This window comes from Pantherophis guttatus, chromosome 1 (genome assembly GCF_059756535.1).
Source record: "Pantherophis guttatus breed Tessera chromosome 1, ASM5975653v1, whole genome shotgun sequence".
Classification (NCBI taxonomy): Eukaryota; Metazoa; Chordata; class Lepidosauria; order Squamata; family Colubridae; genus Pantherophis; species Pantherophis guttatus.
The window spans coordinates 327,408-350,539 of record NC_142063.1 but is presented as its reverse complement, the minus strand read 5'-3'; the positions used below and the strand labels follow the sequence as shown (position 1 = coordinate 350,539).

General features: G+C 60.6%; 1 protein-coding gene across 2 annotated transcripts in view; it reads right to left on the bottom strand.

Annotated features, from left to right (window-relative positions):
* FCHO1 (FCH and mu domain containing endocytic adaptor 1) overlaps positions 1 to 23,003 on the bottom strand; it is a 34,150-nt gene extending 11,147 nt beyond the window's left edge. Inside the window, exons 1-19 of one of the 2 annotated variants that reach the window (XM_087892970.1) lie at positions 22,874 to 23,003; positions 15,945 to 16,000; positions 15,107 to 15,175; positions 10,857 to 10,948; positions 7,647 to 7,721; positions 7,270 to 7,411; positions 6,892 to 7,044; positions 6,607 to 6,711; positions 6,074 to 6,172; positions 5,520 to 5,616; positions 5,095 to 5,142; positions 4,720 to 4,792; positions 3,799 to 3,823; positions 3,569 to 3,623; positions 3,092 to 3,276; positions 2,927 to 2,951; positions 2,503 to 2,577; positions 2,350 to 2,401; positions 1,887 to 1,978 (exon numbers count right to left, since the gene is read on the bottom strand). In XM_087892970.1, the coding sequence (XP_087749096.1) occupies positions 1,887 to 1,978; positions 2,350 to 2,401; positions 2,503 to 2,577; positions 2,927 to 2,951; positions 3,092 to 3,276; positions 3,569 to 3,623; positions 3,799 to 3,823; positions 4,720 to 4,792; positions 5,095 to 5,142; positions 5,520 to 5,616; positions 6,074 to 6,172; positions 6,607 to 6,711; positions 6,892 to 7,044; positions 7,270 to 7,411; positions 7,647 to 7,721; positions 10,857 to 10,948; positions 15,107 to 15,133 (1,420 nt within the window). In that variant the 5' untranslated portion in view covers positions 15,134 to 15,175; positions 15,945 to 16,000; positions 22,874 to 23,003. Of the gene's footprint in view, positions 1 to 1,886; positions 1,979 to 2,349; positions 2,402 to 2,502; positions 2,578 to 2,926; positions 2,952 to 3,091; positions 3,277 to 3,568; positions 3,624 to 3,798; positions 3,824 to 4,719; positions 4,793 to 5,094; positions 5,143 to 5,519; positions 5,617 to 6,073; positions 6,173 to 6,606; positions 6,712 to 6,891; positions 7,045 to 7,269; positions 7,412 to 7,646; positions 7,722 to 10,856; positions 10,949 to 15,106; positions 15,176 to 15,944; positions 16,001 to 22,132; positions 22,212 to 22,873 lie in introns of those variants that run through there. The other variant, XM_087892965.1, reaches the window with a different exon arrangement.
* Positions 23,004 to 23,132: the final 129 nt, after the last annotated feature.

Below are 23,132 nucleotides of genomic sequence, written 5' to 3'. Positions count from 1 at the left end.
CCACCTGCAGGCCAGGCAGCCCCCGGGTGGCCAGAAGACGGAGAAGCAGGCTGGCAAGGGGGCGGGTGGCTGGGCTGCATCCCCTCCCCTTACGCGTTCAAAAGGGTCTTGACGGGCCCCACCCGGCACTGGGAAATTTAATTCCATGGAGAAAAGCCAAGTTTTACGCTCAGGCAGGAGACGCCAAAGGGGCAAGGACAGACTAGGCCAGGGATGGCCAAACTTTTCGGCACCGAGTGCCCAAACCGGAACATGCGTGCGCCAGAGCGCCGGATACCCGAGGACCAGCTGGCGACGGGCCGCATGCCCACAGAAAGGGCTCTGGGTGCCACCTCTGCCACGCGTGCCGTAGGTTCCCCATCCTGGGACTAGGCGAAAGCCGGCTCCAAGAGAGCCCCTGGGGGAGGGGCCGTGGGGGCCTTGGACGACCCCTTGAATGGGCGTGTGCAGCCGCCACCAAACAAGCTCCTGTAATGCAGTCCTGGGTTGCCTAAACAGAGGCATCCAATCAAGGTCGAGAGAAGCATTAGGAGCTCTTTGCAAAGCCTTCGTAAGGCCACACCTGGAATCCTGCATCCAGTTTTGGTCACATTACGGAGATGACGCTGGAAAAAGTGCAGAGAAGAGCAACTGGGATGATTAAAGAAGGGTTGGAAGAACTGGGACATAGAGGAAAGGAGGCGTGGCGGGACACGATGGCGGTGTACCAATATCTCAGGGGCTGCCCCAACAAAGGGGGGGGGTCAAGCTATCCTCCAAAGCACCAAAAAGCAGAACAAGAAACAATGAATGGAAACTGATCAAGGAGAGAAGCAATCTGGAATTAAGGAGAAATTTCCTAACAGTGAGGACAATTAACCCGTGGAACAGCTTGCCACCAGAAGCCGTGGGTGCTCCGACACTGGAAGTTTTCAAGAAGAGACTGGACAGTCACTTGCCTGAAATGGTCTAGGGTCTCCTGCTTGAGCAGAGGGTTGGACTAGAAGACCTCCAAGGTCCCTCCCAGCTCTATTCTGATTCTGAATCAGCCTCTCCGTGGAATAGCTGTCAAGGAAGCTGGACTGGGAGAAGACGAGCAGAGCTTGGGAACTGGAGGAAGGGACACCTGCAACCTGCGCTGGGCTCTCCTGACTCTAATGGCCGAAGACGCACCGGATACGCAAGAAGGGAAGTCCAAGAGCAGAGAGGGAAGAGAAAGGGCCAAAGAAGGACCGAGAAGGCCCCCCCCGAAGGTCCACAGGCAGAGCAAGCAGCCTCGGGAGCCTCCGTGAAGTTACCCAAGGGGCACAGAGTTCCTGCCTCTTGGGGTCAACCACGGACAGTGGAGGAATCGGCCGTCAAGAGACCCACCACAGACGGCAGATAAAACAGCCGCCGAGGCCTCGGAAAGAGGCTCAGGTGCCTCCCTCCCTACAAAGACCCGAATTGGGGAAGTTCCCCCCGGCCCTCCCTAGAGAGGAAGGCTGGGCTTTGGAGGAGAGGAAGAGGATGGAGGCCTCTGGACACTGGGGTTGGACAGCAGCCCCAGAATCCCAGGGACGGCCAAGCAGACCAAAGGGCCCTTGAACGAGCAACCCTTGGAGGCCCCCATGACCCATCCTCCTCCTCCTTCGGACGCCTCAGGTCCCTCCTCTGACCTCTGCCAGGCCACTCAGGAGCCCCCCCACCTCCTTCCCTCGGGCGCCCACCGGCAGCCTTGCTTCTCCAGGCTGAAGAGGTGAGCTGGGTGAGCACAGAAGCCCCACCTGGGCCGGTTGGGTGTGTCTGTCCGTCTTCCCCCACCTCTCCTGGCCGGAGGCCCCGCTGGGCTTTGGGGAAGCTGCAGCTGCTTGACCCAGCCCCCTCCCCCCTCTGCAAAGACCCCCCCCCCGCAAAGGGGGACTCACCTGCGAAGGCTTCATTTTCAAAGGCCGACTCCAGGGGGGGCCCAAACAAGGCGCTGGCAGGAAGGGCCTCTGGCTTGCTTTGCCCGTCACAGCTGGGAAAAGAGAAGGCGGGGAGGGGGAGGGGGGTCATTCTAGCCTCTCCTAGGAAAAAGGAGATGAGGGTGGAGGGGCAAGAGGAAACTCCACTGACCCTCCCCGCCTCATCCCCCCCTCCCTCCCCTCCCCCCCCCCCCCCGGGAAGCCAGGTTAACTCCAAGGTTTCTTCCTGTTGGGGCTTCTGCTGCAAACAGGCCTCCTGGTAAGATCTCTCCTGGCCGGCCCCCCTGTGCCCCCCCCCAATGACAACTCCCTAACCCCCAGAGCAAACAAGCAAGCTGGCACCAAGCCGGCCCACCTGCAGCCAGCCTCCCGGGTGCCACGCCAGGTACCAGCGCAGAGGTGGCTATCTGAGATGCGGGCATACCTGCTCATCCGGGGCACCAGGTTGGGGGTCGCAGCACTCCCTGGTCTACCACCTGCCGAAGGAGGGTGAGGATGGGGCAGGAACACAAAGGTCAGAGGGTGGAGGGCCCCCACCCCACGGGTCCTCCCCCTCCCCCTGCTCTTGCGGCCTCACCTCGCTCTCCTGCGCCTGGGGCCGGGCCAGAGTCGGTGGGCACCGCAGCAGCCGAAGGGAAGGTTTTCAAGTGCCCTGAAAGCAGAGAGAGGCACCCCCAAGCCTGGGCTGCAGGTCAGCAGGTCCGGAGAGGGGTCAGCACCTTCCCAGGCCCCAGAAGGAGCCCCATCTTTGGGGAGGCTGGAGCCCGGCCAAGGTCAGGAAAGTCCTGATTGGCCGAGGCTTGGAGGAGGCACCCAAGAACTCCCTTCGCACCGACGCCGGGCTCGCCCTTCCCAGTCGTGTGGTTCGTTGTGTGGCTTGTGCCTCGGTCTGTCCTGCAAGCCTGGCAGACCGGCTCCCCAGAGCAGCCCTCCATGACCCTCGGTGCCCAGATGGACCGACCCCACCCACGGCAGGGGCCCAGAGCGGGAGGGCCACTTACTGGAGGAGTGTCTCTTCATGGTGCCCTGCAGACGAGAAGGGGAGCGGGTCAGGAGTGCAAGGCCACGCCTGCCACTGTGGGGGGGCTGCTTCTGGGCCCTCCTCCAGGATAAGCAGGGAAGGGGGAGGCAATGGGGGCCCCCCTCGTATCCCTGGTCCCGCTCACCCCCACGCAGGGCGGCAGGATGAGGCTGCCCACTGAGGCCTTCAGCTGCTCTGTGGCGGCCGAGGTGGCGGCACTGCCCACTCGCTCGGGCGGCTGGATGGGCTTGATCCGGATATAGAATTTGGGGGGGTCCTCATCGTCATAATCCGAGTCGCTGGACGAGCAGAAGCGGCTGCTGTGTTCGCGTGGAGCCGAGTCAAGGAAAGTGATGGTTGGGGGAGGGTCTGGGCCTGGGGGGAGGGAAGACTGGCATCTTTGGGAAATGGCTGGGGGGGCTTCCTTCCACAAGGGGCTTCCCCCGAGGTCAGCTTCAGTGGCCCACTCTGAGACAGGCAGGCAATGGGGGTCCCTCTGCCCACTTGTACAGTGGCCCCTGCGCCTTCTGGGGCTCTCCCCCCCAATCAAGCCCCACATCCAGACCCCCAGACCCACCTTCCCTAGAGCCACTCCCACTCCCCCAAGCCCCCCCAAGGATATCGTTCTGGTTCATTTCGGGCCGGACGGTGAAGCCTTCCTCGTCCACCTCGGGGGGCTGTGGAGAGAGAACATGGCTGGGGAGGGTGGAATGTGACACACACCACCCCCCCAAATGACACAGGGAGGAGTGGGCAGCAAGCTCTTGGGAACAGGGGTCCAGGCAGCTCTGGGACCCCCGCCTCAGCAAAGCCCACCACTCAGCTGCACCGCCTTGGAGGGCGCGTCCTCACCCCCGAATCCGCCTCCGGAGACTCCCTGGGGAGAAAGGGGGAAAAGGGTGAGTGGGGCGGGGGGGGGCTGTACAGCCAGGACCGAGGCAGACGGGGGAGGGGGGGCAGCCAAGGACTACTGCAATGCTCTCTACATGGGGCTCCCCTTGAGGAGTACCCGGAGGCTCCAACTGATGCAGAATGCGGCTGCGCGGGAGATAATGGGAGCCAGGGGGCGCTCCCATGTGACACCTCTCCTGCGTGAGCTGCATTGGTTTCTGGTGGTCTTCCGGGTGCGCTTCAAGGTGTTGGTGACCACCTTTAAAGCGCTCCATGGCATAGGACCTGGGTATTTGCAGGACCGCCTTCTGCCGCCGATAGCCTCCCACTGACCAGTACGCTCCCACAGAGAGGGACTCCTCAGGGTGCAGCCAGTCAGGCAATGTCGACTGGCGACCCCCAGGGGGAGGGCCTTCTCTGTGGCAGCCCCCGCCCTCTGGAACGATTTGCCCCTGGAGATATGAAGGATATCGGATCTCCGGGCCTTTCGCCGTGCCCTGAAAACTTCTCTTTTCCATCAAGCAGGGCTGGCGTGAAACCCCCCCCCCCTTTAAGCTCTTTTTAGCTTTTTAAGTGTAAATTGGGTTTTAATTGGATTGTTTTAAATTTTGGGCCAAAGCTGTATAATTCTTTTAATTGATTTTAAATTTTGTATTGGTATGTTTTTATCCTTGGCTGTGCACTGCCCTGAGTGCAATAGGAGAAGGGCGGTATATAAATTGAAATAATAATAATAATAATAATAATAATAATAATAATAATAATAATAAGAATAAGAATAAGAATAAGAAGAATAAGAATAAGAATAAGAATAAGAATAAGAATAATAATAATAATAATAATAATAATAATAATAATAATAATAATAATAATAATACTCACCCCAAGTCCCGCCCGCGCTCCTTGCGCCCGAGTCCGGGAATGCGGAAGGCTTTGCTGCGGCTGCGCTTGGGCCCTGGGGGGACGCAGGGGGGGGCTTTTCAGGGGCAGGAGAACAAATGGGGGACCCTTGACCAGGGGGAGCCTACCAGGGGCGGAACTGCTTGGCTGGGAGACAGGCAAGGGGGCCTCACACCCCTGGGGGCCCCAGGACCACAGCTGAATCCAGGGGGGCCCCAGAAGCCACTTGGTGAGGGGGAGGGAGGGGCCCCCGGGCGGCCCAAGGGCCAGGTGCCTGAAATCCAGTGGCAGGAGGGTGGAAGGGGTGGGGAGGCCTCTGCCAGGTCCACCCCCAAAATCCGAGCCAGACGTACTTGCCTTCCTGCGAGGAGGACATCATGCTCAGTTCCTCCAGGTCCAGGGGCCCTGGGGGTGGGGGGCAGAGAGAAGCCTGAGGTGAGGCAGGGGGGCAGACCCCCCCAAGTCGCTCCCCCACCCCAAGAACTACTTCAAGGCATGTGGTCCAGCAGCCCCTCCTTCATCACAGAGGCTTCCATGTCCATCGTTCTGAGAAAGAGATGGGGTGCCTGGGGGCCCCAGAGGCCCTTCCCCTTGGGGTCCTTAGTCTCCTGGACGTGGTCACTGATGGAAATGTCTGCCTGCTCACCCAGCCTCCACCCACCCCCTCCCTTTCCACCTGCCTCTACTGCAGAGGCCCCCGAGGCTCCGAGGGCCCAACCAGCAGGGCTCTGGGGCGGCTGCACAGCACCCGAAGGCTGCCCAGGGGTGCCAGGGCCTCTCACCTGGCGGGTGGCAGCCGGTGCCCTTGCTCTCGGCAAAGTTGCGTAGCAGCGTCTCCACCCCGATGTTCTCCATGTTCTGCTTGAATTCCTCCTGCACCTGAGCGGGGGAGGGAGGGGGACCCTCCTGAGGCCCCCAGAAGGATTCCAGGTGCCCGCTGCACCTGTCCATCCTTCGGCCCCACCACTACTGGCTCCTGCATTCAGAGAGCCCTTGGGAGAAGGCAGCCAGTCTCCCCCACAGCCTCCCTTCCCCTACTGGTTCCCTCGTCCTGGGAAGACACCCCCCACCCCTCCAATGAGAGGGTCCTTCCGGCTGCCTGCCTCCTGCCACCACTGGGAGGGAGGAGTGGGCAAGAAAGCAGAGTGGCACCAGCCGGGGGTGGGGCAGGCAGGGGCCCTCTGCAGGCTTGGGCTGTCATTCCATAACCCCCTACCCGATGGGGGTCTGCAGAGCATTGGAAGGCCGGGGGTCGCCTAACGCAGTGCAGCCCAGACCTGCCCTCCCCTGTGACCCAGGAGCCCCTCGGAACCCGGCCACGCCCTGGGCTACCCACCTGCCCAATCTGGACGTGGGTGTCCTCCACTGAGTGGATGTAGGAGCCGACCAGGGACTTCAGGTGCTGCAGGTGCGACTCCTCCACCTCCTGGAACCGCTGGGGGAGGCAGGAGACGGGCTGTGGGTCTGGCCGGGGAGCAGAGCCCTCCGAATATTGCTTGGACAGACCTCATGCCTGCATCACGGGGGCGGGGGGGGCACGGGGCAGATGGGCTGCAAACCGACCCCCCCCCAGACAAAGTCTATGCTGGGCTGCTCTGCACCCCTAAGTTCCTCGGAGGCCCCGTTCCCTCAGGCTGGAGCTTTCCCCTCCTCTTCTGTGACCCACAAGGGTGGGGGCCTAGAGACCAACCCGGACCTCCCCCCCCCCCAGGGCCTTTCCTCATCAGCATAAGCGGAGCAGACTCGGGGAGGCCCAACAAAGTCCCCCCCTTGCACGGGAGAGGGCACCGGTCAGCCCCCTCTGCCAACAGTGGACTGGCCTTGGTGCGAATCCCACCCAGCTGGGCCCATTCTGCGCTCCCTCCTTACCATGGCCGAGTCCAGCATCTTCTGCTCAAAGTCAGCCCGGGCCACGTTGTACTTCTCCACGGTGCGCCGCAGAGCGTCCACGGCCTTTCGGGACTTCAGCTCTGCCTTGGTGGGGGACACACGGGGGAGGGGCAAAGTCAGGGCAAGCCCCCCCGCCACTTCCCCTCCCTCCAGCCAGGGAACCAGAGAACCAAACCAAGGCTGGTGATCGTGGCCATTGACCTCGGCAACTGCCCCCCCCCCGGGGTCCCAGGAGGAGGGTTGCAGGACTGGACCCCCCCTCACCTTGTCCATCTCCTTCTGGCTGGCCCCCTCCCTGCGTAGCCTCTCCAGCTCCTGGCATCGGCTGTGGAAGGCCTCCTTGGCCTTTGGCAGGTGCTGGGCAGCCCCCTGAAGCTGCTGGACGGCCTCCAGGGTCCCAGCCACCTCGTCCTTCGACTGACCGGGGGAGGAAGAGGAGCAGAACTTGTGGCCCTTCTTCATGCTTCTGGCTTGGGGGAGGGCCCCCCCGGCCCCCACTGGGGCCCCAGAGGACCTGGCAGCGTTAGTCAGAGAGCCCAGGGCCCGATCCCTTGGCCAGCCTCGGGGGGGGGAGGAGGAGGCTCGCAAAGGGATGTCCCCCCCCCCATGGTCCCTGGACAACTTGGCGGGGGTGGGGGTCACCTTTCTGTGGGCTCGTAGCTGCTCCTCCCCATAGCGGCCAATCTCCTTGATGAGATCCTGCAGCTTCTTCACCAGCTCAGCGTGGCACAGTGCCAGCTTGTCCGAGGAGATGCGGAAGACTTCCCAGAGGGGAGCAAAAGTCCTGTGGGGGCACATGGGAAGCGCCTGAATCTCTGCTCCGACATCCTCCAGAGGGGTCTTCCGCCCTGCCTCCCACCCCCCACCCCCATAGGGCCCACCTGCCAGGACCCTCGCCCTGCTGGCTGCCCAGGGGGGCACATAACTGGCAACCATGGCCACAGGCCCTTTCCCCACACACCATCGCAAATGAGGGTGGAGCAGCCCCCCCACCCCAGAATGCCACAGGCCCTCCTCACCCCAGCTGCGTGCTGTTGCCGGCCATCTTGGACATCTTGACCATGGACTTGGCATAGGCCTCCTCCACAGCCGCCCTTGGCAGGAGGGAGAGAGAGAGAGCGAGAGGCCACCGTCACCCCTGTGTCCCTGGAACAGGCTGCGACCTGGAGGACAGGCCCATCTTCCAGGCACCACAGAGCCCATGCTTCCCTGCTCTCATTGGCAGATGGGGCAAGGCCTTCCTTGGACCAACCACTTGGGGGATCCCCTGCCGGGCACCCCACCCCCCTTTCAGATGATATCCTTGCGAGGTAGGTTGGCACAGAGAGCGGCTGGCCAGAGTCTATGGACGTAGGACTTGAACCCGCCTCTGTCTGTTCTGCCTGCCCAGCCGCCCAGCCCCATGGGTTCCATTAGCCTCCCCATCTCTGCAGGTTTCTCCTGGAGCCATGCTGAAGCTCGGCCTTTGGGGCTGGGCCCCCTTTGACTAAGCATGGCCAAGCCTGCCAATTCCGTCGCAGGGGCCAAAAAACGGGTATTATTTGCGGGAGTCTGAACTCTGGCACTGACGAAGGAAAGGCGCATTAGAATAAAAAGGGCCCATTTTTATTCCTCCACTTTCGAAGGAAAAACACCGGTTGGGGAATTCTGGGAGTTGAAGTCCACAAATCCTAAAGCTGCCACGCTTGGAGACTCCTGCTGTTTTGAAGCAGCGTACAAGCAGATTTGCACTCTGCACACGCTCTGGTCAGCTCCCACATCCCGAGGGAAAGTTACTCCGTTCTGATTTCAGCCAAGAAACCTCCAGGGCAGCCTTCCTCCAGTTCAGGGGTGGGCAAGGAGCAGGAATTCCCAGCAGGAGACTTGAACCCACGTCCAGCCCTCCACAGTTGCCAACATTTGCACCCAAGCTGCCAGGCCTGATGGGGTCAGCAAAGAGCCACAGCTCCCTCTGGTGGGCAAGGAGAGGAACTCAGCACTCAGTAAGGCCTGGCTCTCAGGAGGGGAGCGGGGAAACCAGCTGGGCAAAATTAGGGGGGGGGCTACACATAGGCCCCTCCGAGGCCCTCAGCCCCATGGGCCACCAGATCCCCGGGTTTCTGGAGGGGTCCAGGGCGGCACATCCTGGGTCCCCTGCCCTTGGCCATGGGTCACGCTTCAGAGGGGCCCAGGGCAAGGTAACTGGGCTGCCCCGAAGGCTACCAGAGACCCCCGGCGGCTTTCTCCGGGGCCCAGAAGCGAGTTCTGCTGCCTTCCTTGGGCTGCCAGCTGGGCCAGGGTGGGGTTTTTTCCCGTTTTGCAACCGCAGCTACAGACTCTAGCAAAGGGGGTAGAAGCACATGAGTTGGGGGCTGCCTAGGACCCCCGGGCTCTGGTTTCGCAACTGGATTCTGCTACTCGTTTTTTATCCTTATTCCAGAAATAAGCCCAAAAGGCCTACAGCCAATTCTTGACTTAAAGCCATTCATTTAACTATCAGCTGAAGATACAGCAGCATTAAAAGCAGTGATCTACCGCTGGTCCTTGCACTTACAACGGTTGCTGAGGGTCACGTGATCAAAATGTGGGAGCTCAGCAACCAGCGTGTATTTATGGTGTGTGTGTGTCGTGTGTTGACCTTCCCAAGCGACTTCGGACCAGCAGAGTCAGTGGGGGGAGCTCCTTAACGACTAGTGTCTCAATAACCAAGGTTGTAAAATCAGGCAATTAACGACTGCCTCGTTTAGTGACAGAAATTCTGGTCCCAATGGGGCTGGTAAGTGGAGAAATGCCCGTAATCAGCCCCACCAGGTTAGAAAAAACCCAACTTCCCTTTAAACCAAGGAAACTCTCCCAAAGAGGAAAGGCAGCACTGAAAGACTTCCCTTCCCAACACCTGTGGTTGCCATTCCCCCCTGCTGAGCCCTGCAGCCCCCGAGGCTGGAAAAACACACAGCCCCACACGTTCAAAGCTGCCTCCCTTGAGACCTTGAGAAAGCAGACCCGGGGTTCCTCCCCCGCCCCAAAAAGTGTCTTAACAGTTCAGCTCCCCATTTCTTCTGGATTCATCTAATTTCGCTTCTGATTTCTTTCAGCCGCTTTCTTCTGGATGTCTTTCATTGGGATTTGGGGAGCTGCCAGGAAGTCAGTGGCTGAAAAGCAGGTATGGTCCATGCCGGCTGGCCTTGAATTCGGCTTCAAAGGTTCAGGACTTTGACTTGGGCCCCCTAAGGCTCCAATGCAGATTTAGCCCCCACTCTGCCATTTAGCTGAGAAGTATTTGGAGGTTCTTAGTCACTCAGCCGTGATTCCTATTTTTCCTTGGAAAACGAAGTCCAGCTGCCTTTTGAAAAGGCCCCTTTGCGATCTCCAAAGCTTTAGAATAGAACAGAGCTGGAAGGGACCTTGGAGGTCTTCTAGTCCAGCTCCCTGCTCAAGCAGGAGAACCCACGCCATTTCAGATAAGTGACTGTCCAGTCTCTTCTTGAAAACTTCCTGTGATGGAGCTCCCACAATTTCTGGAGGCAAGCTGTTCCACTGGTTAATTGTCCTCAGTTAGGAAGTTTCTCCTCAATGCCAGGTCGCTTCTCTCATTCATTAGTTTCCAACCATTGTTTCTTCTCCTGCGTTCAGGTGCCTTGGAGAATAATCTGACCTCCTCCTCTTGTGACAGCCCCTCAAATATTGGAATCCTGCTATCATGTCCCCCCAATTCTTCTTTTCTTTAGGCTAGCCAAACCCAAACCCTGCATATATTTTAGTCTCCAGGCCTCTGATCATCTTTGTTGCCCTTCTCTGAAATTTTTCCAAAGTCTCAACATTTTTTTTGTAGTATGGTGAACAAAATTGGTTGTGGCATTCCAGATGTGGCCTTACTAGGGTTTTATAAAGCAGTATAAAGCTTGAAAACTCTGAGAGGCCACCTGGGGGCAGCAGAGAGCGAGCCCGGGCTTTCTGGAGTGGCTCTTAACAATAAACGGGGGGGGGGGGGGGGAGAGGTGTTTCTGGGGTCTGGGAAGGGGGTGAAAACCAGGCAAGGGAGACGTTCTCTGGGGACTAACCCCTCCCCCCACCCCGCCAGTCAGTTACATCCTCCAGGGAAAAGCAATAAGCTAACAGCCCCCAGGTCTGCAGGACAACAGCATTCTGGGGGATGTAGTCCAAAGCCCAGAGGGCAGGGAGAGAGGCAGGGCCCTCCCAGGGTGGGGAAGGGGCGGGGCAAAGGGGGGAAGGGGCACAGCCTGGCATACCTTTCCCGCACAAAGTCCGCCAGCTCCTTGGCCGAGATTTGCCCATGTTTCATGTTGTGATAAAGGACATCGAATCCCTGGTTCTTCTCTCCCTATGGGGGATGGGGGGGGGGAAGCAAGACAGGAAAGTCAGGGGCCACACTGGGATCCGGGGAGAGGGTCTTCCCAAGCAGTCCTGATGCCCCCCCCCGGCCCCTCCCAAGGCGGAGCTCTCCACCAACTTGCAGACAAGCCAGAGAGGCAGCTGCCCAAGGGCTGCAGGGGGAGCAAAGGAAAGCCCCCCCCACCCACAGATGGGAGCAAGGCTGGCTGGGGAATCCTGGGAGTTGAAGTCTGCACACCTTTCAGCTGCCAAGGCTGAGAGGCTGAGCCGCCTGTCCCCGGGCTGTGTCGGACTACAAGTCCCCTCTTCCCCAGGGCGTCATCAGATAATCGCCTGGCCGCCCTGTTTAGGGTGACCCGCTCCCTGCTCCACCAGGGAGCACGGAGGACCCCTTGGAGGGAAGAGCCGAGGATTTTGTTCGGTGTCTGTATGACAAAATCACTCAGATTCGGGAAGATCTGGACTCTGACTGGGTAGATCCAGGGGGGATGACTGAGGCAGGTCCTGAGAATGTTATCTGGGATGAGTTTGATCCTGTGACTCCCGAGGACGTGGACAGGATTCTGGGTGGACTGAATGCAACCACATGTTTGTTGGAGCCGTGTCCCTCCTGGTTAGTGCTGGCTTCTCGGGAGGTGACGCGAGGCTGGCTCCAGGGGATTATAAATGCTTCATTGGGTGAGGGTGACTTCCTGCCGCCCTGAAAGAGGCGGTGGTGAGGCCTCTCCTCAAGAAGCCTTCCCTGGACCCGGCAATATTGGCTAATTATCGTCCGGTCTCCAACCTTCGCTTCATGGCGAAGGTTGTTGAGAGTGTGGTTGCGCGACAGCACCCCCAGCACCTGGATGAAACGACGTATCTGGATCCGTTCCAGTCGGGCTTCAGGCCTGGGTACAGCACGGAAACGGCATTGGTCGCGTTAATTGATGATCTCTGGAGGGCTCGGGACAGGGGTTGCTCCTCTGTCCTGGTCCTATTAGATCTCTCAGCAGCTTTTGATACCATCGATCATGGTATCATGCTGCACCGGCTGGAAGAGTTAGGGGTGGGAGGCACCATGTTGCGGTGGTTCTCCTCCTTTCTCTCCGACCGGTCGCAGTCTGTGTTGGCAGGGGGGCAGAGGTCGACCCCGAGGCCCCTCATATGTGGGGTGCCACAAGGGTCGGTCCGCTCACCCCTTTTGTTCAACATTTATGTAAAGCCGCTGGGCGAGATCATCCGTGGTTTCAGGGTGAAGTACCACCAGTACGCTGATGATACTCAGCTGTGCATCTCCACCCCGGACCACCCCAATGATGCCCTTGAAGTGATGTCCTGGTGCCTGGAGGCCGTGCGGATCTGGATGGGGAAACAGGCTCAGGCTCAACCCATCCAAGACCGAGTGGCTGTGGTTTCCAACGTCCCGATATAGTCAGTTGGAGCCATCACTGACTATTGGGGGCGAATCACTGGCCCCCACGGAGAGGGCTCACAACTTGGGCATCCTCCTGGATTCACGGCTGTCTCTAGAAGAGCACTTGACGGCCGTGACCGGGAGGATTTTTCATCAGGTCCGTCTGATTCGCCAGTTGCGTCCCTTTCTAGATCGGGACTCTCTACGCACAGTCACTCATGCTCTCGTCACCTCCCCCCTGGACTACTGTAACGCTCTCTACATGGGGCTCCCCTTGAGGAGCACCCGGAGGCTCCAACTGGCGCAGAGTGCGGCCGCGCGGGTGGTTATGGGAGCGACATGGCATTCCCATGTAACACCTCTCCTGCGCGAGCTGCACTGGCTCCCGGTGGTCTTCCAGGTGCGCTTCAAGGTTTTGGTTATCACCTTTAGAGCGTTCCATGGCTTAGGACCTGGTTATTTACGGGACCGCCTGCTACCACCAATAGCCTCCCACCGGCCGGTACGCTCTCACAGAGGGGGGCTCCTCCGGGGGCCGTCGGCCAAACAATGTTGACTGGCGGCCCCCAGGGGGAGAGCCTTCTTTGTGGGGGCACCTACTATCTGGAATGAGCTCCCCCCGGAGATACGGAGGATCCCGGATCTGCGCACCTTCCGTCGCGCTCTCAAGACTTTTTTATTCCATCAAGCCGGCCTGGCCTAAATCTTTCCCCTTTAAAATGTAAATTTTAATTTGTTTTTAAAATTATTGGGTGTTTTTAATTTGTCTCGGCTAAATTGTTTAATTCGGTTTTATTCTGTTTTCAAATTCTGTATTTATGTGTTTTATTCTGTGGCTGTTCACCACCCTGAGTCCTTCGGGAGTAGGGCGATATACAAATCCAATAAATGAAATGAAATGAAAAATGAAAGAGGCTGTGGGGGGAGAGCTGGAGGGACTGGGTGAGTCTTCTGTACCCAGGGAGGCCTGCCCCACAGCTCTGGCCCCGCCTTCCCGGCCCCCGAGTGGAGGGCCCCTCCCAGCAGCCGGACTGGGGCCTCCCATGCCAGCCAGTGCCAGCCACTGAGCAAACAAGCGTCACCGCCATGACAGCCGGGACAAGACCAGGACAGGGAGCCCACCCCGGCACCCGCTGGGGAGTGGGTGGGTGGGCTGGGCGCAGGAGGTGGGCACAGCAAACCCCCAAGGAAGTTTCAGGGCTGACCACTGAATCTGTTTGGGCCAGTTAAGGATAAAATGAAGGTAACCGGGAGGCGAGAACAGATCCTTTCTGCTTGGCGTCAGGGCTGAAAGGATCTTTCCGGGATCTTTTGGGAAGATTTCATTTGGGAAGAGCAGAGGAATTCCCAATCTGGAGAGAAGCACCGAATTCCCCGAATCCCAAGGAAATCCAGAGCCAAAACGCTGCTTCCGAATATTGAAAAGGCTTCCCGGCAGAGACCTTCTCTGCAAGCGGGAAAGGAAGGGGCTTTGGCCACCCCACACTGGCAGGCAGGGGCCTCGCACCCCAGTGAATCCAGTCCCCCACCCACCCAGCCTCAACAGCTACACACGCCTGGGGAGGACACGGCAAGGAAGCCCCCTGCCTCCTCCACCTGACGCTGTGCAGCTGAGGGTGGCTAGCCCCTCCAATGTGGGGCGGGGGGGCGCTCAGGGCCAGGGCCCAAAGGCATGCAAGCAATGCCCCACCCCAACTGGCCTGCCCCCCTCCCTCCACCTTCCCTTTCAGCCACTTTTGATGGCAGGGGCTCCAAGGACGAGGCTCTGGGTGCAAATCAGCCCACACGGACTCTGTTCAGCCCCTTCCACAATCCCTATCCCCTCGGCTTTCCTCGGACACTGTCCAGTTGATCAGCATCCTTCCTCAACCGGGGAGCCCGGCCAGCGCACAGCAGAGCAGGAGGGGAGCCCTCCTGCCCGACTGCAGCCCAGGACTGCACTGGCTGCGGATCAACCAGACAGTTTTGCCAGTCCAGCTGTCTCCCACCCCCCACCTGCCCTCCCCGCCTGCCTTTGCTTCTTCCTCCACCCAAAGGGAGAACGGGAAGACGTTCCTCCCCCTCCCCCTTGGCCCCCTTTCTCTGGGCCCTCTTCGCATTCCCTTTTTGGCCACAGGGACTCTTTAAAACTGGGTTTCTTCCCATCAGTGAGAACTAGAAACTTGCCTGAGGCCTCTGTGCAAGGCTCAGTGGGACACAGGATGTGGGGAGTTTCAGAGCCGAGGCGGCCTCAGGGTGCCACTTTCGTTTTGAAGAGAGCTGGCGTGGCGTCCCACGTGGCAATGGAGGGCACCTCCCTCGGTGGGGACGAGGGCTACCCACACCTGCCTTCCTAGATCTGGAGGCCGCCCTGACTGGGTTGGACTGTGGGGCCACCCTGCTGTGGCCCCACGAGGGCCCCCCTTTCCCTTCCAGAGGGGAGGGATCCTTCTGGGCAGCCATGCGTAGATCCCCAGAGAGAATTCGAGCCCTGCAAAAGGCCGGGGGGGCGGGAGGGGGGCGCAGCTCAATGCCCCTCCATGCCAAGCCCCACTTGCTGAAATGCAGGAGAGCAGCCTCACAAGGGTTTTGGGTTTGTCGGGGGGGGGGCAGCTTAGTCCCAACGGTCTCCCCAGCTCCTTTTGCCACCCCCATTCCTTGGAGGAGCCTCCAAGCTCGCTAAGGCCTTGGCACTGCCAGCCTGGGGCACTAGCTGCTGCTGGAAGGCAGAAAAGCCGGGGGGGGGGAGGACAAGAGACAAGGGGTTCTCCTTACCCAGAAGTGCTCCGCAAAGTAAGACATGGCGGGGGCAGGGCGGTCAGGCCTCTTTCAGCTCCTGGAAACCTGGGGGAGGAAGACTCAGGTGAGGCAGGGGGTCTCCAAAGAGAGCCCAGAAGCGCTCTGGGGGACCCTTGGAGCCCAAAGCAAAGCGGCTAGGCCAGGGAGGCCCAGATGATTGCTCCTGGGATGTTGCAGGATCACCCCGACATCTCTTGCTCCCCTTGCCCAGGGGGCCCCATGAGGAAGGGGCCCCTGCTGAAGGGGTAGGGGGACCGCTGCAGAAGAGGCTCCTCTGCATCAAGGGGGCTGCCTCATCCCAGCCCCACAGCTCTGCCCCTCCCCCTCCTCGCCCACCCTCCTGCACCCATCCATGCTCCTCCGGTGGCCCCCTTCTCCCAGGGTGGCCTCCAAGGAGCCCCTGCCTTCAGGGGGCCAGGGGGAAGCAGGTGGATGGGCAGGGGGGAAGGGCCTGGCCTGGCCTCCCTGCCTCAAAGACAGGAGCTCCACTGCCCACTTCCTGCCACAGGAAAGGTGGCAGAGGCTGGGCATCATGGATGATCCTTCCCTCACTTCCCCTCTGCACCCCAGCAGGCCGCTGCCTGCAGCTGGGGGGGGCCGTTTCTGGGGTTGCACCCCCATCCGGCAATGCAGGCGGGAGCAAAAACAGGAAGTTATTTCAGAGGCCGCCATCTTGTTCTTTCCACTTCAAATGGGAGGGGGGATCTTTGTGCCCCTCCACTGCCCCACCCCCATCCCGCATCTTCCAATAATGCTTGGCAGTGGCATCCTGGCTCAGGCCCCTCTGCCCCTCCCCCCAGCCTTGGCTACTCACCTGTGTCTGGGTCATGCTCTCCCTGGCAGCTGGTGGAAACTGACTGGACCGTCTCCCTGGAGTGGGGGGGGGGGCAGAGAGGAAAAGTTTGAGGGGGGGCAGCCAGGCAGGGACTGAAAAGCCACTTCCTGAGAGAGGTGTTTCCTCCTTTGGCTTTGCGGCTGCCACGATGGGCTCCCCCCCCCCATCTGCCCCTGGACGGGGAAGAGGGGGATTTCCTCAACCCTGGGAGTGGCTGTGGGTGTCACTCTTTCAAAAACTTTTATTATTTTAGATTTTTTAATCCCATTTTCATTATGTTTATGAATACCTCAAGGCAGCGAAGGCATCTGATACACCTTCCTCCACCTCCAGCTTCCCCCACAACCACCCTGTGAGGTGGGATGGACTAAGATTGAGGGGCCTAGCTTTCGTGCCTAGAACCCTCAGCCTCCCACTCTAGGAGGGGCTCTGCAGAGGGGCTGCCCTTGAGTAGCATTTGGAAGCTGGAGGTAGTGGTGCATGGGCATTGTGCTGCTCTTCCTGGCATTCTCTTCATGCCTGCTCTGCGATGGGCTCCCGGAAGCTCAGGGGGGGGGAGCCTAAACCCCATGCCCGGAAGATGTTCCTCATCCGCCCCACCAGTTCCAAGAGGGTGCCGGGTTTGGGCCCTCCCCACTCAGCGGTGCCACCTCACAGTCCCTCCTGCCATCCTGCCCTGGTGATGAAGGGGGGGGTGGGCATTTGGGCTACGTGTTGGTTGGCAGCTGTTTCTTACTGGGTGCAAAGTGGCCCAATCCGAGAGAGACCCAGGGGCCCCACCAAGAGATGGAAGATTTGTTCCTTTGAGTGTTTTGTTCTTCGCTGCTTTTATTCCTTTCTTCGCCACCCAGGAGGGGGATGGGTGGCCATATAAATGCTCCAATCAATCAATCAATCAGACCGGATGCTGGGCTCGGCCTCTGCCCATCTGCTGGACAGGAAGCAGTGCCTGAACAGACCTCGCCCTTCACCCAGGCTGGATTTGCACACCAGCTGCGTTCATGTCACAGGCAGCACCCGATGGCCACCGACTGGCCAGACTCTTGGTCTCTCTCTGGGAGGGCGATGCTGGACCACTGGGCTGGGGGACGAGACCTCCCTTTCTCCCCACGTCTCCCATGGGGAGGAGGCTCATTCACTGGTTCAAGCTGGCCAAACTGGGGGTGGGACCACCTGGCAGTGGAGGATGCCGGCAGTCTCCCCAAAGGCCGGGAGGCCATTAGCAGCAGCGGCCGAGCAAATTCCAGGATTGAGGAGGGGGGCATTTTAGGGGAAGGGGCATTTTAGGGAAAGCCTGGGGGGAGGGGAGATGATCCCTGGCATCGATCCATCCTCAGCGTTTACTCCACAGGTCTCCCCCTGGATTTTGATTATTACATTCCTTGATTTTTAAACTCTCTTTTCCCCCTCTGAGCTTCAACCCCCACCCCCACCCCCCACCATTGGATGCCGGGGAGGGAGCGGAAAGGTGGTTCAGGGGCCCCTTCTAAGAATACCAATGCAGAGGCTGCTGGTCAGCTGGCACCAGAAAGCCCCACTCCCCAATCAATGTGGAGGGACAGATGGACGGAGGGAAGGCAGCTTGGTTCATCGAGGGAAGGGGGGGGTCTTTCCATGGCGGTCACTGGTTGACGCTCCAGAGCCAGATTCCTTTGGCCAGAAAGCAGGAGAGCCGCCCCCCCACTTCACACTGCAGGGGACCCCCCAGTTGTTTGGGAACCCCCCAAAAAGCAGAGCTACAAATGGTCTTGGCCTCTTCCTTTTGCCCCCAAGGGAGAAGCAAACCATTGGCTGCTTGGAGCACAGGCTCCGTGGGGCACAGGGGGATATCCCTGGAGGCCGTGCGGATCTGGATGGGGAGTAACAGGCTTCGTCTCAACCCTTCCAGGACCGAGTGGCTGTGGCTTCTGGCGTCCCGATATAGCCAGCTGGTGCCATCGCTGGCTATTGGGGGCGAGTTATTGGCCCCCACGGATAGGGCTCGTAACTTGGCCGTCCTCCTGGAAACACGGCTGTCTTTAGAAGAGCATAGGACAGCCGTGGCCAGGGGGGCTTTTCATCAGGTCTGCCTGATTCGCCAGTTGCGTCCCTTTCTGGATCGGGACTCCTTACGCACGGTCACTCAGGCACTCGTCACTTCCCGACTGGACTACTGCAATGCTCTCTACATGGGGCTCCCCTTGAGGAGTACCCGGAGGCTCCAACTGATGCAGAATGCGGCCGCGCGGGGGATTATGGGAGCCAGGGGGCGCTCCCATGTGACACCTCTCCTGCGTGAGCTGCATTGGCTTCCAGTTGTCTTCCAGGTGCGCTTCAAGGTGTTGGTTACCACCTTTAAAGCGCTCCATGGCATAGGACCTGGGTATTTGCACGACCGCCTTCTGCCGCCGATAGCCTCCCACTGACCAGTACGCTCCCACAGAGAGGGACTCCTCAGGGTGCAGCCAGTCAGGCAATGTCAGCTGGCGACCCCCAGGGGGAGGGCCTTCTCTGTGGCAGCTCCTGCCCTCTGGAACGATTTGCCCCCGGAGATACGAAGGATATTGGATCTCCGGGTCTTTCGCCGTGCCCTGAAAACTTTTCTTTTCCATCAAGCAGGGCTGGCGTGAACCCCTCCCCCTTTTTTAGTCTTTTTAATTTTTTAGTTTTAAATTGTCATGGGGTTTTAAATTGAACTGTTTTAAATTGGGCCAGTTATATAATTCTTTTAACAATTTTAAATTTTGTATCTGCATGTGTTTTAGCTCTGGCTGTTCACCCCCTTGAGTCCACTAGGAGAAGGGCGGTATACAAATTTAAATAAATAAATAAATAAATAAATAAATAAATAAATAAATAAATAAATAAATATCCCAGCCCCCTCTCTTGGAAACATACCCCCCCCACAAAGCATGCCCACACTGGCAAAGCAGGTGAAGCGATGCCCACAGGAAGATCCATGTAGCTCTCTCTGCCAGGCTGCCCAGAGCAGACTCAAGAGTTGTGCCCGAAAGCCTCCTGGGGTGAAAGCAGGACCTGCGGGGGACGGGGGGGGGGGGAGGAAGTCCAGGCTGTAGCAGCTCTTACCCCTCCCCCTTTCAGGCAGGCAGCCGGTGGCATGCAGCTCCCACAGCACTTTGGGAGCAGCCTCACAGAAGTGCCCTGTGGGGAGGATGGAGTCCAAGTCGAGGAACCCCTAAGCCTGCTTGCTGGGCACCCAACTGGCCGGCCACATACCACCACATGGCCCAACGTCTGGAGCATGAAAACAGAGCCACAGAATGGGAAGGGGCCTTGGAGGCCTTCTAGTCCAAGCAGGAGCCCCTATGTCATTCTGGACAAACGGCCCCTCTCTCTCCTTCCTCTTCTTAAAAGCCTCCAGTGATGGAGCACCCACAGCCTCTCGGGGGAAGCAGTTCCACCAGTTGATGGTTCTCACCGTCAGAAAATTCCTTAGTTTTAGGTTGCTTCTCTCTTTGGCTAGTGTCCGTCCATTGCTTCTTGTCCTGCCATCAGTTAGGGTTAGGGCAGCTGGGGGGGGGGGCAGAAAAGGCCCCAGGGATGGCATTGCCAAGCCACAAGGCCTGTGTTTACATTCTGGGAACTCAAGAGGAATTCAGAGAGACGGGCACTGAATAGGGGTGGACTAAATGAAGGACCGGAGAAGGACCATGGTGACCGAGGGGACCATGCCAGGCTCTCTGGATGCCACAGGGGCACAACCCCCCTTTTCTCCTTCTGGAGGGGAGAGCCCAGCGCCTGGGTTTCAGTCTTGGGGGGCCCTCAGTTGAATGCTGGAGAAATCCTCTGGAGGAGAAGAGCTCTTGGGCAGAGGGGTGCGTCCCCCTTCCCTGGGCAGTCTTCAGGGGAGGTTGTGCAGTCTTCAGCCTGACAAATGTTAATGTGCTAAAACTGCTATGCAATTATTTTACATTTCCTCACCAGATTTGGTGGGTTTTCTGCTTCAAACAAAGAGGAACCGGACCCCCCAATTGAGTGGAGGGTCTGGCTATGGCCTTTGGGCCACGTTGCCCATCTCCCCTGGGGCAATTCTGCAGCCAACAGCCAAGATGCCCCTCTGGGCTGCACCGGACACAGCCCGGCACTGCAGCACCCTCATTCTCCACTGGGACGGCTCTCCCTCCAGCAGGGACTGGGGGGGGAGGAGGGCCTTCAGACCACCGGAAATGCCACGTGAATCAGAGCCGCAGACAAAAGAGACCCATTTGTTCCTGGGACGGTCCTGCCCAAACAGAGGACCTCTAAGAGGAAGGGCCCCACTTGAAAAGCTGCCGTTTTGCATCTCCCTGGCCTGGAGGAGTTCCAAGGGGCCCCGGGGCCTGTTCAGAACAAGGGTGCCTGCCTGGGCGCCCCGCCTCCTTCCACGCCCTGGGCTCCTCAGCCAGGAGGTGAAGTGCCACGAAATCTGGAAGGTCAGCCTAGTTGGATGCCATGGCTACTCTCCTCCTCCTCCCGTTTTCCCTAGACTGGGCTGGGTCTTTTCCACTGGAGCTCAGGGGCCACAGTCTGCCTGTCCTGCTGACCAGCAGCTCCCTTTCAGCGGGTATCTCTTCCTGCCACCAGGCAGAGGCTGGGACCGAAGGGAGGCTCTGGGTGCAGCCGGACTTCCCCTCCCCCTTGCCTCAGACTCTCTAAGCAACAGCTTCTTCCAGGGTGGCATCGGACTCGCTGCTTGGAGGGCAGAGCTGCCAGGGGGCAGAGAAGGGCAAAACCCTGGCCCAGCCCTTGCAACCGCACAGCCCTTCCCCCCCCCACTCCGCAGTGGGGAAGGGGACCTTCTTCACACAGCTGGAAGACAGTAAAGTAATGCCCCAAAGCAGAAGCAGGACTGCCCTCCTCCCCGCTCCATCTAGGGGGCCAAGCAGGAGTTCCCCTCGCCCCACCTGCGAGCTCTGGGGCAGGCAGGACCCCGAGACAATTCGGGGGGGAGGGGCAGTGCTCCTCAGTTTCAGAGCCCTCTCAGATGGGGAGAGCTTTTCCCCAGGTATCTACCCCAAAGCTCCCCAGAGGAGGGGGGGCGGCTTCAGGAGAGGAAGGCCGGGTTTTTTGTAGGGCAGCTGCTCAGAGCAGACTGCCCTTGCACATGGAGGCTCTGCTATCAGCCCCCCTTGCTAAGCCCTACGTGTCCTTGAGGGTGCAAAGGGCACTGGCTGGCAGGGCCTGTGGGGCCGGCATGGAGCTCCCGCCCTCCCGCCTGTTTCCAACATGTGGCACGTTACGCACCCACAACACACAACTCCGTTTCCAGCACAAAAAGCCTCCACTTCCCCAAAGCAAACATCTTCAAGGCGGCACCGGTGCTTTTCATCGGCCTTTCCCACGCAGCCGAGAAGGGCCCTTCTCTGCCCGATCCGCCGCCAGCAGCCCTGGGACCCTCAGCAGAGCCCGACCCCCGGGCCGGGGGGGGGGCTGGAGAGGAAGGCGCGCGCCCCAAAGTTGAGGGGGCCAAGTGCCGCCCCGGCCCCTCCGAGGGAGCCCCCCTGCTCGCGGCGCCTCCGCAGGCCGACCCGGCGTCTAAAGTCCCCTCTTATCTCTCGCGCCGGACCTTTGGCTGGACACGCGGCAGCCCGCCCACCCCCCGCCTAGAGGCCCACGGGGCTCTCCCACAGGTGGCCGGGAAGCTCTGCGCAGGACCCCCGCCCCATTCCTGCCGAGGCACCTGCAGTGGAAGGCCTCCCCGCAGCCGCGCCGGGCTTCCCGGTACTCCGAAGCAGCCCCCGCAGCCCCCCCGCTCGGGCCTACCGCGCCCTCCCACCAAGCCCGATCCGGGAACGGGGGCCGCGATGTGGGGCCCCCCGCAGGGCGAGGCTGGCTGGCGGCAGGTCCGCCCAGGGGGGTCTCGGGCGCCCCCAGCAGGAAAGCGGCGCCCGGGGGGGGGAAGCGGCAGCCCCCCCGGAAAGGCTCCGGGGGCGCCAGATCCAGCCCCACCCCGCCCCCCGCAGCGCAGCCAGGGAAGCCTCTGCGGGGGATCCGGGAGCGCCGGGACCAGCCGCCCCTCCCGCCGCTCCCCGCATTGGCGCCGCAATAAACAGGCGGCCAGGGGCGGCCGCGCGTGGATCCCCCACCTTGCTTCCTCCCCCCCCACCTGTGGGGGCCGCAGGATCCCCCTCCCCCTCTGTCCGGGAGAGGCCGGGCGCGAGGGGGGGCCGTGGGGGGGGCGCACTGACCTTCCGCGCTCCTTCGCATCGCGCACCTGCCTCGCCCGCCTCCGCCGCCCAAGGACCCCCCCCCGCCGAGGAGGGGCGGGCGCGGGGCGGGGCCTACGCGGAAGGGAGGCTCGACCCGGATTGGCTGCCGCGCGCGCCGCCGAGCTCCGGCTCTTCTCCCTCCCCCGGGCTCATTTGCATGTTTAAAGCGGCAGCGTCCGCGTTTCCCCGGGCAGCCGCTGCGCAGCGCCATTCTCGCGGGCGCCGAGCCGGCACGGATGGGGCGCCCCTCCCGGCGGCTCCTCCCTAGAGGAGGGAAGGGGCGCTGCCCCCCGAGAGCCTGCCCGGCCTGGCCCGTTCCCTGAAGGCGCGGCTCCGGAAAGCCCCGAGGTCGGGCCGGGCGGAGCGGCTCTCCGGCGAATCTATCCCGGCGGCCCGCCCGAGACCCCCGCGAGCATCGCGCCCGCCTCCGGCCCCTCTTGTCCCGAGACGGGACGGGGCCGCCCTCGGCGGGGGTCGGGATAGGGGAGCCCGGACGCCGCCCCTGCCGAGGGGCTCCTCCGTGGGGACCCCAGCGATCGTCCTGGCTGGCCCCACCCGCGGGATGCCGGGAGTCTCCTCGCGCCACCCACCCGGCATCGGTTTGCGGCGGGTCCCGGGAGAGAAACAGGCCGGGGCTCATGGGGGGGGGGCTTGCTCCATCCACCGGGCCCCCCTGGTCCCCCCTCCCCATCCGGGCCGCCGTTCCCGTTGCTCCCTCACCTTACGGGACATCCGAGTCCTCCCAAACCGCCACTCCGATGCAGCCCCTCCCCCGGGGGTCCCATAGGCCTTGGTTTAGTGCACCAGAGATGCTTCCCAAACCGTATCTTTTCCAGGCAGTTGCCATGACAACACGTCTACTCCATCCCTCCATCCTCCCCGTTGTGCAACCAATGGCAACGGAGCCAGCTGATTTGGGGAGGGGGTGCAGGCCGGAACAAGGCAGCGTCTCCAGCAGGGATGGGGGGGGGAAGAGAAG